Consider the following 14137-nt stretch of genomic DNA (forward strand, 5'->3'; position numbering starts at 1 on the left):
TTCTTGAGGCTGTTGAGCTGTGAAAATCATACCCACTGTCCCCCAAGAAGATCGAAAACCATTTTGGGATTCAGGAAGGGCATCCTCAGATATAGTTAAACTGTGAAGTTTGTGTTCATAATTGGTTCAGCTCCTGACTTGCATGGGCACTCAGATCCTAGTATAATGCATTTAATATATCTGGACCGACCTGAACAAGGCAGATGAAACAAAGACCTTACCTAGGTGTCTTGTTGGCTGGAATCCTCTGTGTACACAGTTTTATCTACAAAATTTACTACATAGTTGAACTCTTGATCTCAGTTATATTGAATAGCTATTCACAAGACTGTATATATTTTTTCAAGTTCCTCGTGACTATACTTATATGCTTTGTGCTGGTATTATTTTGAGTCTTATAAAATACACTGAAAGCTCAATACAATTTGTAATACTTTTATTGCATGCTTACAGAGTTGTGTTTGATTAGATTCTATTCACTGTATTCCTTCGTTGTTGGATACTAAAATGAAGGTAAAGCAGTTGTGAGGGGGTAGTATGGTAGTATGAGGGTAAAACTTAAAGCAATTTTTTGTACATTTTGCTTTCCTTGAGTTGAATATTAAGGTACACTTCTGAATCCATTGACTCAGTGTGGATATTCATCACTTAGTAATACTGCTTGTTGCTATTCAGTACTATTCTATGTGGGGCTGCCCTTGAGACTGACCCAGAAACTCCAGCGGGTGCAGAATGCTGCGGTGAGACTCCTTACTTGCCATTGGATCACATTCACTGGCGCCCGGTGGAGTACAGGATCAGGTTTAAGGTGCTGGTTTAAACCTTTAAAGCCCTATATGGCCTAGGACCCTCGTACCTACGGGGCCACCTCTCCTGGTATGTTCCACGGATGACCTTACGGTCCTCAAACAAAAACATCTTGGAGGTCCCGGGCCACAGGGAGGTTAGGCTGGCCTCAACCAGAGCCAGGGCTTTTTCGGCTGTGGCCCCGATCTGGTGTAACGCTCTGTCACAAGAGACTAGGGCCCTGCAGGACTTGAAATCTTTCCGCAGGGCCTGCAAGACAGAGCTGTTCCACCAGGCCTTTGGCCAGGGCACAGAGTGACCCCCTCCTTTGGTAATCCTCACAGAACTCTCGCCCAATGGTTGCCATTAATTTGATTTTGAATTGATTTCAGAATGACTTGATTTTAGAATGCTGTGTTACTTTTATTGTTGTTAGCTGCTCTGAGCCCGGCTTCAGTTGGGGAGGGCGGGATATAAATAAAATTTTATTATTATTATTATTATTATTATTATTATTATTATTATTATATTGCTTGGGTCCAAAACTATTGAATTAACCTTATGAACTAGTTATGTTTACAAATTAGAACCAGCTGTTCTAGATGGCCTGGAATTTTATTTTATTTTTAAAAAAGACCCCGCTCTTTAGTTAGATACTTGCCTTCATTATGATAAGCTGTATAACTGGAGGCGGAAATACTTGTAAAAGATCTTTAAATTTTTGCTATAAAAAAAGAAACCGTGTTTATCACTCCATCAAGAACTTTAAGCAACTGATTAAGCAAATCAGTGGATTTGTGGCCCAAAATATACAGGAACCAGTGAAAAGCCGAGACAAGTGCTGAATGTGTGCAGTGAGCATCTCAAAAAGTAGCAAGAGACATTCATTTCAGCTCTACATAGAAATGTGGGTGTGCAGTGCATTGCTGAGCAAAATATGACTTTATTTCTTGGTTTCTCTCCTGCATGTGTGTATGTGTGAGAGTGTGTGTTTCTGTGGTGTGTGAGTGTGTGTGGAGGGGGAAACGGCACATTCCTCATATAACAATATAGCATGCTAACTATTAGTTAATAGACACTTTGAAGCTTCAGAGGTTTCAGAAAAGTGCTGGGTCTCTGAACTACGTCTTCTGCATTCCACTTCTCAGACCACAGGTATGAATGTGGTGGTCAGAAAAGGACAGGAGCTGTGTGGAAGATGGGCTAAAAGGATGTTATTTCTCTCCTCCCAGTTATTTTTCTCATCCTTGACTATTCTGGAGACTTTAGTTTTGGATTCATTTGATTCTGGATAAGCATGCTAACCTAACTTGTGTGTGACAGACATATGAACGGACAAGTTAGAAAGTGTTAACCTCTCCCAACGCCACCCCCAATTTCTGAGTGTTGCATCCTGCAAGTTGGGGAGGTAGAATAAAGCCATTCTTCTCTCTAGGTGTCCTGTCTACCACTCAGCCTTGGGGTCCTCTTGATGTACATATAGCCCACTGCTCAATATTCTTCCTCTCTGAGGTGATGTTGGGCTTCTCCCTCCTTACTGTTCTTTAAAATTTCAACATTAATGCTGAGGTTCCCTAAGGGAACATTTCAGCAGTTTGTGGTTGTCATGACAACTATGGCCCTGACTCAGTTAATACTAGACCTGTCAGGACATGAGGTTTAGAAAACATCTCAGTGGCTCACTGTGGCCAATTTGCGCCACACTTTGTAGATTGGACTACAGATAAATTGTTGTGTCTGTGGATGTGCCTAAAATATCTGCTTGTCTTGTTGTGATGCATATCTTTCAGTTTGTTTAGCCTGAGAATATGGGCAGGAACTTTGAGGCCAGCCACATGTAAACTTGACCTTTCCCACTCTTGCTCACTAAAACTTTCAGGAAGGAATTGAGTAAATGTGTAGAGGGGGTGAAAAATGTGAAACCACTGCTAAAAAGAACCCTCCTAAGATCCCTCTACCACCAGTTTCCATCCTCTTTTTGGGGGGGGGGGGGGCAAGGCGCTTGAGTGGGTGGTGACCCACCTCTAGGTGGTTTGGATTATACAGATTATCTAGATGCATTTCAGTCAGACTTTAGGACTGAAATTGCTTTGGTAGAACTATGCGGGAGGCAGTGGAAGACAGGAGTGCCTGGCGTGCTCTGGTCCATGGGGTCACGAAGAGTCGGACACGACTAAACAACAACAGAACTATGGTTTGAACTGGACAGGAGAACTTCATCCCTCTTCTGGCAGACCTCTTGGTGGCTTTTTATACCATTGACTATTGTATACATCTGCTGGATTGGATCCCTGGATGGCACAGTTCTGTGCTGGTTTTGGTCCTACCTGGTGAACAGGTTCCAGAAATGCTGCAATAGTCTAGATGTAGACTAAGAAACTGGGAGTTAATTCAGGCAAGACAGGCATGCTGTTGGTCAGGAGGTGGGTTTGTGGTGGGAAAGGAAAGTTGAAAAGCCTTAAGTGCATGTGGAACAATATTCATGGCCTTTTGAACATACATAACATATGCAGTTTAAGATCAACCTCCCTTTTTTCAAAATTTTATTAAAAGTGCTTTCTTTTTACAGCTTAATCCACACTATCCAGATGGTAGTAATGGGGAAAAGGCTTTGGTAAGTGCAACTGCTTCTTTAAATAAAATGTGGTGAAATGCTCCCTTACATAATCTGATCTAATTAGAAAGAAAGTGCCTGTGACATTTGGGTTGTAGAAACAAGCTGTGTACAATATCGACAAGAAATATATTTCTGTTACAGAGTTGGGAGCTTAAAAATCCTATGTTGATGTGACTTTTGCTTTCTATTTATTCATTTATTTTAAAACCTGGCAACAACTTTTCTTGACAAAAAGTTCTCCAAGCAACTGGCAATAATTATGGCTTTCCAAAATAAACAGACCAAACAAATTTTACAATGTGTCATGAGTTGGCTTAAAAACAAATGCCACAATATGCTTTAATTCTATTAATGTTTGTTTTTTAGTTATTGTTTCCCAGTGTGTTTAGCTGCTCATATTTTATCAGTAAGCTGTCTTTAGACCCTGTCAGGGAAAAAGGTGGGATATAAATAAATATATAACAACAACATGACTCCAAAAATATATAGAGGGTGTTAGGCTGGTACAGTTCGAGAGGGAATTATGGACTTGGGAAGCCATGATAGCAGAGGTGCTAATCTGGATGTTGCTGGGCATCGTCCCATCATCTTTGACCATTGGCCATGCTGGCTGGTGCAGGTGAAGTTGTTTTTCACAGTTCTCTTTTTCCCATAGAAAAACCACACAAAGTTTAAAAATAACATATCACTTTACTTGCTGTGCTTGCTCTTGTCAGATTGAATATACAAGAGAGGCATGTAATACGTTGCTAAAATATATTTACATGACTTTGTATCGGAGTGACTAATATTTACAGACTGGTTCTTAGGAGGCACAACACACTTTCTGCTCTCACAGTTAAAACTCTAAGTTGATAACTGAACTATACAGTATACAGTATATATGACATCACAAGATTATATACTACAGCATTAACCCTTTGCATAGTTTTTTGGATGCACCATTTCCACAATAAGCCACAGGTTATCATCATTGCATTATAGAGAGGGCCCTACTTCTGATCTCAGTATAGACCTGGCACAAAAGAGAACCAAGAAAGTCTGAGACTTTTTTTTTACCTTTTAAGGCTATGAATTATTTTCATTACCCTATAGCAGGGGTCAGCAACCTTTTTCAGAAGGGGGCCGGTCCACTGTCCCTCAGACCTTGTGGGGGGCCAGACTATATTTTGAAGAAAAAATAATGAACGAATTCCTATGCCCCACAAATAACCCAGAGATGCATTTTAAATAAAAGCACACACTGTGTTTAAATAAAAACACTGTGTTTAAGCTGGAGACATATTATAGTTAATGAAAGTAAATAAGTTAACCTGAAAGAATGCATTTCCTGACCCACTTTGTTTCACAAATTTCATTTTGTTTAATAAAACTTTTCTTGTTTGTTTGAGCATTTTCTGCCTGAGACTGTAATCACAAAGTTTTCCCTCACACAAGTCCCCCACATGATAGCCTGTGGTAAATTGTAAAACCTGGTGTAATTAGCATACAGAGAGAGCTGTGTGCTATATTTAATTGGGGGCAGTTAGTGGGGTGAGTCCACTGTTTGTGCAGACTTCAAAAGAGGAGAGAGAGAGAGAGAGAGAGAGAGAGAGAGAGATTTGGCCTCTAAAGCTCTGTTAACGCTGTATGGGATTGCTGGTTTTGTAAGCCGCTGCTAAAGTTGTTTTAACACAGAGACACCAGATTATGCTTGATTTAGCAGATGTTTCTAGAACTCTGGTGGTTGTTAAAATTTAATTTTAAGTTCAGTTAGTACTGCAGCTTAATGGTCTTCATGGAGGGAAATAACATTAGGACTGTAACTATGCTTTCAGAGGCAGCTTTTCCAAAGAATGAGCCTATAAAGTCTGGGGCACTCGTGCTTATGCAGAGAAACTGTGCAGGAGTGTACTGTTGCAGATTTCTGGTGGAGCAGAATAATCTTGAATGTCTCTCTAAGTTTAAAACAAAAGATCAATGCATGTAGAAAAGTAGTAAGATGAGCCTTGGGGTCTCTTCTAACCCTACGATTCTGTCATTCTAAGTAAGGAAAAATACTCGGTTAAAATTCTTCATCCAGACATGCTGTTTTTCTGTATGCAGGTAGCTTTGAGTTTATTAAAAAAAAAACTTGGGAGAGAATTTGAGTTTAGAATCCTCCTCCAGGGCATATATACCACACCACATGATATTCATAGTCACAATACCTAGGTAGGACCTGTATTCACAGTAGTGGCTTCCTGGTTGAGCTTATGCCACATCTCAACAGCTAAATGTGCAGTGTAGGACTGTTATGTACTAGAACAAGAGGCAGGTAGTGTCCTAGAATGCAACAACCTGATTGGCCTGCAGGAGCAGCCCAATCAGGTTCCAGGAGGGAAACATAATCAACCAATCAGACGGTACTCATTGTGTAAATAATGTATGTAAAGCCTGAGGTTCCGGGGGGGGGGGGGGGGAGGGATTTGCTCACTGTTCCTATGAGCTGAAATAAAGAACATGAAATTACTACTCAACTGAGTATATTTCAAGGACTGATATAAATGGAGCACATATCATGGACAAGCTGTTTTGCAAAGTTGACTGCCCTTGTTGGTGGGGACAAAAAAACACAGCCTTTCCTGATGCTCAATGCCTCCTGTCTGTCCTTTGTCTTTTATCTTTGTACTCCTTTAAAGCAAGCGCTTTGATGCTGTATTCCTCTGCCAAACACCCAGCAGCCCTGACGGAACTCACATTAAGCAATAACATGTTCTGTCATAGGGACTTTTTGTTGGCCTCTGACCTATTTGTGTGAAAAGGCAGCTTGCATCCCAGCATCCTTGAGGCAGGTTGGTCCTTCTGTTTTGAATATGAGAAAAGAAGCTAGTAACCCTACAATTTCACTCTAGTAACCCTACCCCCGTCACCTTGCAAAGAAAAAATATATTATTCTTGCAGAACTAACAATAGGACACTGTGTAAACCAAAGTGTCCTTGTTCTTCAGCAGAGAGACAGCGAACTTCTCATTCCAAAGAAGAAACGACATGCTGGGGAAAAAATTATGTATACGCTGGTGTCTGTGCCACATGGAAATGATATTGCCTCTCTTTTTGAACTGGATGCTACCACCCTTCAGCGAGCTGACTGCCTGGTTCCAAGGTAGTGTTGCATGTGTATCTGTGGGCTTGCCAGCTGAAAAGTCAGCAGTTCAAATCTGCGTGATGGGGTGAGCTTCTGTTTCTCTTTCCAGCTTCTGCCAACCTAGCAGTTCAAAAACACACCAGTGCAAGTAGATAAATCATGTTTCTGTGCACTTTGGCACTCATTACTATGTCCCATTGTGCCAGAAGTGGTTTTGTCCTGCTGGCCACATGACCTGGAAAGCTATCTGTGGACAAACATTGGCTCCCTTGGCCTGAAAAGGGGGATGAGCGCCGCAACCCCATAGTCGTCTTTGACTGGACTTAACCGTCCAGGGGTGCTTTACATATATGTGTGTGTGTGTATGTGTACATGTACGTGTACCCAGTGCTTTTTTTTTGGGGGGGGAAGGTGCCGGAACTCATGATGAAGTGTGGAGGAAGAGAGAGCCTGTGCCGGTCTATAATAAGGGGGCATTGCAGCAACCCAATTTCAGGGGGTTGTTTTAAGCTTGGAAGAAAGGTCAAGTAGTGCTTGGGAGAGAGGCAGAGGTTGCCTTCCATGTACCTGCTTAGTCAGTGTCTCCAGCCTCTCTCTGTCTCTGGGGGTGAGTGATTATGTGCGTGAAGACTGCAAAGCCGTATGACCCTGCAGAGCAATAGTGCTTCCTAAGGGAGCATGCTAGGCTAGCCTTCCTCCACCTCCTCCCTTTACTTGCCTCTTTGTGATGGAGGTAGCTGGTGCTGGCTAGGAAATCAGGGGAAGAAGAGGGGTAGGCTAGTGCTCCACATTTCCTTCTTCCTTCCTCTTGTTAATCTGAGCATAAAGCCTCCACCCACAGGTGGAGACCAGGGCTGGACCCATTGTCAGCTGATTCTTTCCCAGTGGATTTGAAAACAACATTTGATGCTCCAATGATTTTACATTTATTCCTTGAGAGCTGTTGTTTTACTTTGTTTAGAAATTCTTATGTGCGACTGAGACACCTGTGCACCAACACATGGGTCACCAGTACCAGTATCCCAATAGACAAAGACGAAGAAAGGCCTGTGATGTTAAAGGTAAATACCAACAGTCAACATAACTTAAGCAAAGAAAGCTGCTTTCTCACGTTAAATTTTGGTTGTTCTTCCCCTGACAATATTACAGATTGGGACCTGCCAAACGAAAGAAGACAAGGAAGCATTTGCTATTGTGTCTGTTCCTCTGTCTGAGGTTAGAGATTTGGATTTTGCTAATGATGCCAACAAGGTTTTAGCATCCACAGTTAAAAAGTTGGAGAATGGCTCTGTAACTCAAAATGAAAGGAGGTCAGTGATCCTTTCTTACCTTTTGCCTCCCTCCCTGACCTAAAGATACCAAGCAAATGCTTACAGCTAATACAGGCTTTCACAAGAGACTACTAAACCAGATGTTAGAAATAATTGATCAGTTCAGCATTATTATGCTACAGCAGCTATGAGGCATCTGTGGCCCTCCAAGTGTTGCTGGAGTCATAAGATCACAGAATTATAGAGTTGGAAGGGACACCAAGGGTCATCTAGTCCAACCCCTGCACTGCAGGAATCCTGCTTACAGCTGTCCCTGAGTGGGCTCCGACCACCAACCTTCTGGTTAACAGTCTGATGCATTAACCCATTGCAGGATAGGAGAATGCCATTACCTCCAGACCACATGGCCCAATGGGCAGGAAAGAGAAGAGTTGCAGCCCAACAATATATGGAGGGCCACAGATTCCCCATCCCTGTGCTCTTTCAGCCCTGGAGCCTATTTATGCTTTCAAAAATGTGTATGTATTGAACACAAGGAGGATTAGGGAAAGTGTATCAACCCCATGCCCCACTTTCAGGCTCAACAGACTTCTGTGCATTGACTTCCTTATGTGCATACAATGTGTCAATTCTGTATTCCCTTGGCTTCTGATAGTGCAAGAGTTGTGGAAAATTGTGTTAGGTGTGAAGGTCTGCAGATTTGTGGAGTCAGAGGATTGTATGTAATGCTGCAACAATGGGTTTCCTGTCCTCCCCTTGCATGTCCCCCAGATCTGCTCCAGAGGGCCTCTCAAACCTTAGAGCTGATTTTGAGGGTGTGTGGCTGGTGGGGTAGGGTTTGAGGGGACAGGAGAGGAAGAGGTAATTCTGCTATGTGCAAAAAAAAAAAAAAAAAAAAAAAAGGCTGCTGGTGAACCAGCATGCTAGAGACAACCCCATATATTTTTGTCAGTAATAATTATAACAAACAAGGAAAATGCCTGTCACAAGGGGGATGTTTGTGGAGGTTGTGGTTATGTGAAAAATATCTATATTATCTACATCATTATCCTTTTATATATAAAAGGCAGGTGTCTTGTCGTCTGGGCAGCCCAGGACCTCTAGACACACTGCCGAAGCTTGTGCCCCAGGGAGGTCACTGCTAACACAACGGTTTGACTTCATCCCCAGAGGCACACTCCATTGTGTTTTAAGACAGATGGATGCCAACAATCTATACCTATTTTTGTTATATTGTGCTTCTGTATTTCAAACCTCACTACTGCGGGACAAGAGAAAAGTATTAGCAAATCCCAAGTACAAAAAAACTGCAGGGGGCAAAAACTGGAACTGTGTGTGAGTAACCCTCAAAACAGTTCCATAATAATTGAACGGCATGGAAATTTGAAATGGGTGGGAGTCAGGAATAGAATAGTGTGGCTAGAACAAGGAGATTGGGACAACACCCAAACACCCGTTAGAAAGAACCATTTCATTGTCTTGATGGGTCACTTCTTACATTATACAGAGAAGCTGTTTGCTGCTGTCTTTGGGGACTTAAGAGAAAGTTGCCCATAGATACCAATGAAGAAATGAAATAAGTTGATGTTACTGAGCCCCACTCCCACCCCCAGCATCCAGAAACCAATGGGAAAAACAGAGATAAAATATTTATCAAAACAGCCCAATGTGGACTGAACATGATGCAAGGGTGCAGAATGATGACTGACTGCTGGGAGTTTGGGGTGGCGGGAAAGGAAAGAGTGGTTGAAACCCTGAACAGAAACACTCCATGCTGTAACATTTTGTTACAGAGCTACACTTGTTCACTGTATTGTACTTCTTCAAACAACATAGGTTTGTAACCAAGCTGTTGGAAGATCTCATTTTCTTTGTTGCTGATGTGCCCAATAATGGCCAGGAAGTGTTGGATGTGATGGTCATTAAGCCCAACCGAGAGAGGCAAAAATTAATGAGGGAACAAAATATATTGGCACAGGTATGTAATTGATAGAAATATTTAATATGGAGCATATTCTTCAAAAATACAGTGGCCTTGTTTGCATATCGCTTCAAGGTGGGGGAGGGACTGACCCCTTTAGTCAGTGTTTCCCAGACTTTTTAAACCCAATGTCCCCTTTTAGGTAATATAAAAATCTCTTCAAACCTGCCTCTCCTAATTATTTTATTTGCATTTTCAAAATGATTGAAATTAAATTATTGAATATTAATTATAAATAATATTTTGGGGCTTAATAATAAAAATCAATCAAAGTACTTATAACTTTTTAAAAACCAGTTACTCAAATTTCCAAAAAGCTGCACAAAATTATAAATTTCAAAAAAATGCTTTTATTATTATTAATATCAACATTGATTCTGCATGTTTGTCACAAGCTTTTGGATTCTGGGCACCGTGGAAGACAGAGTACATCTTGTTTCACTTTCAGCATCAGCCTGCTGCGCTGCTTTGTTTCAATATCTAAAAGAACAGAAAACCCATCTTCACAAAGGCATGTGGATGAAAATGTCACAATGATGTGCAGAGCCTGCTCTTCTGTTTTGGGATATACAGGTGTCAGGGGTTCAGGAGCAGAGGCGAGGGCAAGGGAGGAAACAGAGAGCGAGGGGGAGGAGTCCGAAGAAAGGATGAGTGATGACGACGACCCGAGATCTCCGAGTCTTTCCAGTGAATCGGAAGATTCACAGAAAGGAGCGCCAGTGGCCAGAGCAAAGGGGCGGCCTAGGGGGACACCCCAGGAGGAAGGGACCAGCGGGGGTTCAGAGGGCAGCAGTTGGAAATCGGGGCCAGCGTCCCCACCAGAGCGCAGTGGAGAGGAAGGACGTCAGGGATCGAGCCCTGGCAGCTCGCAGCAGGGAGGAGGGCATGAGTCAGGAGTGACCACACCCCCATCGGGGAGCGAAGAAACGGTCAAGCGGAAAGTGGAAGGCTGGGCGCGCGCGCCAAGTTCAAATGCACAGGAAGGCGGCGCAGTAAGCAGCCCGGAAAGGGAGCCGGGTCCTAAAGCCCGACGCAAGGAGACAGGAGGGTCCGGGGGGTCAGCGTCAGAGGAGTCCCGGAGGGAGGAGACCAGGGGGGGCAGAGGGACCCAGAGAAGGACGGTCAGGCGGAAAAGGTGGAGTAAGGCGAGGATATTAAGTTGGTGTACGAGGGGCGGAGATTCAGACGGAGCTTCGCCGGTCTAGCCATAAGACGTAGAGTTGCACGCAGCAGCTTGGAAATGGAAACTGTAACTCAATAAAGACTTTTATAAAGCGAACGCTGGCTAGCGTGATCCTCTGTGAGCTGGGATCGGGGAGCAGCTCTGACAACAGGGAAATATTTCAACCAATTTTTTCCTGAAGGGAATTGTTTGAAATCATCTTTGGCAGCTGAATCACACTTGCGTTCCAAAAAGTCCTTCTGGAGATGCTCTGACAAGGACTGAACATAAGTGATAAAATCGTTTTCACAGTGTGTTCTGCAATCAGCTCAGTTTCCATTGCCTGAATATATTTTATGGTCTGCAGAATCAAGCTGCCAAGCAGTGAAGCTTTTTCAGAGGGTTTCTAGGTGGTCTGTTTCAGACTCAATGCAGGCATAAGATTGGCCTGGTTTGTAATCTGCAAAGCCTGACTAAGAGGTGGATGAGTTTGGTGAGCAAAGCCAGCAGGGATTAATAAATTGGTAGAATTCTCTGGATTGGCTCACTAACTAGATCACTTATGCCTTTCATACTCAGCTGTAGTTCTCTCTCCAGCTCTCGTGTTTGTGGGGAAAATGGTGAATTTAGTTCTCATTCGAGGGACGCGGGTGGCGCTGTGGGTTAAAGCCTCAGCGCCTAGGACTTGCCGATCGAAAGGTCAGCGGTTCGAATCCCCGCGGCGGGGTGTGCTCCCGTCGTTCGGTCCCAGCGCCTGCCAACCTAGCAGTTCGAAAGCACCTTCGGGTGCAAGTAGATAAATAGGGACCGCTTACCAGCGGGAAGGTAAACGGCGTTCCATGTGCTGCACTGGTTCGCCAGATGCAGCTTGTCACGCTGGCCACGTGACCTGGAAGTGTCTGCAGACAGCGCTGGCTCCCGGCCTATAGAGTGAGATGAGCGCACAACCCTAGAGTCTGTCAAGACTGGCCCGTACGGGCAGGGGTACCTTTACCTTTACTAGTTCTCATTCAAGAAAGCAAGAGTAAAAACAAATAGTTTTCATTGGTGAAATATTTGGCAAGCGTTGTGATCAAAAGTAAATGCAGGCCTGCTTGTCTGTGGAAACAAGAACCTTCTGTCTTTATATCCAGTATAATATGCCACCATTGACTAACTGGGACCCAAGACCAGCTGTTATGTATTGGCTGCGCAGAAGGAACACAGGGTGTGAGATAGGCCTAAGCTACAAAAACAGGAGTACTTAAAGGGTATTTACAAGGATGCAAGTGTTACCTGCCCAAAGGTGAAGATGAAGTAGGGGAGGATCTGTCCCAAAAGAAGGTGTTTTAATATGGTTTGGGTAATTTACATACAGACACTGAGCTCATCTAATTTATATGCATACCATCCCTGATATTATCTGTCATTTAAGTGCTTAATAAACACATGCACCCAACACATCCAGTTTTCTGTCCATTTTTCCAGCTGCACAATTCCATCCCCACATAGCACACTGAAAAAAACCTCAGCCTTAAATCGAGGATAATCTCATATGTAATAGCAGTAGTGTATGGTATGTCCAAAGTTCTAAAAATTAGTGGAAATGAGTAGTATAAATCAACATGTGAGTGATTAACCACACAGTGCATGACGAACTGCTGCGCTCTGTATATTGCATGTCACACCACTTAAGAGATAATGTTGAACTTCTTTGCACTCATGATGGCATGCAGATCATGCTGCATGTGATCTTCTCATCCTCTGAACATAACATTTCAGACTTGTATACTTTCATGTTGTTAATCTTTTTGTTAGATCACACTTTTTTTAATGGAAACACTCACACATACCCTGAAATGTTCAGATGCCCCCCTTGTTGAGAAGTCAGTGTTCTAGATATTTCAGGACTCCATATTCCATCAGTCCCAGCCAGCATTGCCAATGATCAGGGATGATGGGAGTTGTAGTCCAGCAACATTTGCAGGGCCACGGGTTCCTCAGCTCACTGCAAACCACTGTTACTTTTAAATCATAGTTAAGCTTATCAGGCAGCATGCTGGTGCACAGGGTGAAAATCGCGACCACTTTCCTCCTGTCTTGCTCTTGTAGCTGCTGCACTGCTGGGAGCTAAGCTACAGTATTATTTAAAATAATTTAAACATGAGATGACCTGTTGGAGGATGAAGTGAACTCATAGTGAAAATTACATATAGAATGCCACACAATTTTCCTTGACTCAAAATGCTTATATAATATATTGTTCACTGAATTCACCAAAATACCCTGTTTTTCTATCCCCACCATTAGTAATCAATTTGTTTTTGTATTTATGTGTCTCTATGTGTATACAAACAGATATTTGGGATCTTGAAAGCTCCATTTAAAGACAAAGCGGGAGAAGGAGCCATACTGAGACTTGAAGATCTGGGCGACCAGAGATATGCCCCATACAAATACATGCTGAGGCTTTGTTACAGAATCCTCCGGCATTCCCAGCAGGACTACAGGAAAAACCAGGTTTTTCTCTTGCCTTCTCATGTGGCTACATAATTGTATACAGTGGACTCCTTGGTTGTGCTTACAAATTCATTGAATCCAGTGGAATGACTGCTGCAGGAGAGTAATGCCAACTTGATTTTATGGAACCAAAATTTCACTTTCAGTGTGACTGTGGATTAATTCCATTACTTTAACCAAGTGCAGTATAGTAGCATGAGGTGCTGTTGAGTTGGAATCTCTATGCTATGATTGGCTCCACCTGGAGTTAAACAGATGAAGGTGGGATTAATTCGCTGCTATCAACTGTCAGGCAGGGTGTTCCCAGGACATCCCCCTTAACCCATCTTGTTTGATAAACTGACTTGTTTTCTGATTTTTTAAAAAAGATTGGTGCCATTTATTGGTTGATTTGTTGACTGTGTGTGGGATTTTTGAACTGATATGGTTGACTTCTTATCGCTTTTATTGTTTTACTGGTTTCTTTCCATGAGGGCTCCAGGGAGCTATGCATGGCATAATAGAAATATTTAAATAAATAAAAGCAAGGAAAGGAGCAGAGTGGGGAGGTGATCTGACCATAGACTAGCAGATGTACTTGCACTCTTCCAGAATAGCGCCATGCCTGCTTTACCTACTGGTCTGAAGTGGACTAGTGGACCCCCATCTTGATGAATCACCTGGGAACAAAAGTCTGTGAGAAGGAATCTTCCTGTCATAAGGAATATTCTAGTAC

At 42.9% G+C, this 14137-nt stretch overlaps 1 protein-coding gene across 11 annotated transcripts in view; it reads left to right on the forward strand.

The window, feature by feature from the left end:
* Positions 1–14137, forward strand: part of ITPR2 (inositol 1,4,5-trisphosphate receptor type 2) — a 364184-nt gene that overhangs the window by 74409 nt on the left and 275638 nt on the right. For 8 of the 11 annotated variants that reach the window (XR_013394522.1, XR_013394523.1, XM_077935647.1 and 5 more), the window contains 6 exons: positions 3356–3400; positions 6373–6527; positions 7471–7570; positions 7659–7819; positions 9617–9758; positions 13261–13422. Coding sequence is in view for 9 of the 11 variants with exons in the window: in XM_077935647.1 (XP_077791773.1) it covers positions 3356–3400; positions 6373–6527; positions 7471–7570; positions 7659–7819; positions 9617–9758; positions 13261–13422 (765 nt within the window). In the remaining 2 variants the exon portion in view is untranslated. The remainder of the gene's footprint in view (positions 1–3355; positions 3401–6372; positions 6528–7470; positions 7571–7658; positions 7820–9616; positions 9759–13260; positions 13423–14137) is intronic. The other 3 variants (XM_077935644.1, XM_077935651.1, XM_077935650.1) reach the window with 2 other exon arrangements.

Source organism: Podarcis muralis, chromosome 10 (genome assembly GCF_964188315.1).
Source record: "Podarcis muralis chromosome 10, rPodMur119.hap1.1, whole genome shotgun sequence".
NCBI classification, from domain to species: domain Eukaryota; kingdom Metazoa; phylum Chordata; class Lepidosauria; order Squamata; family Lacertidae; genus Podarcis; species Podarcis muralis.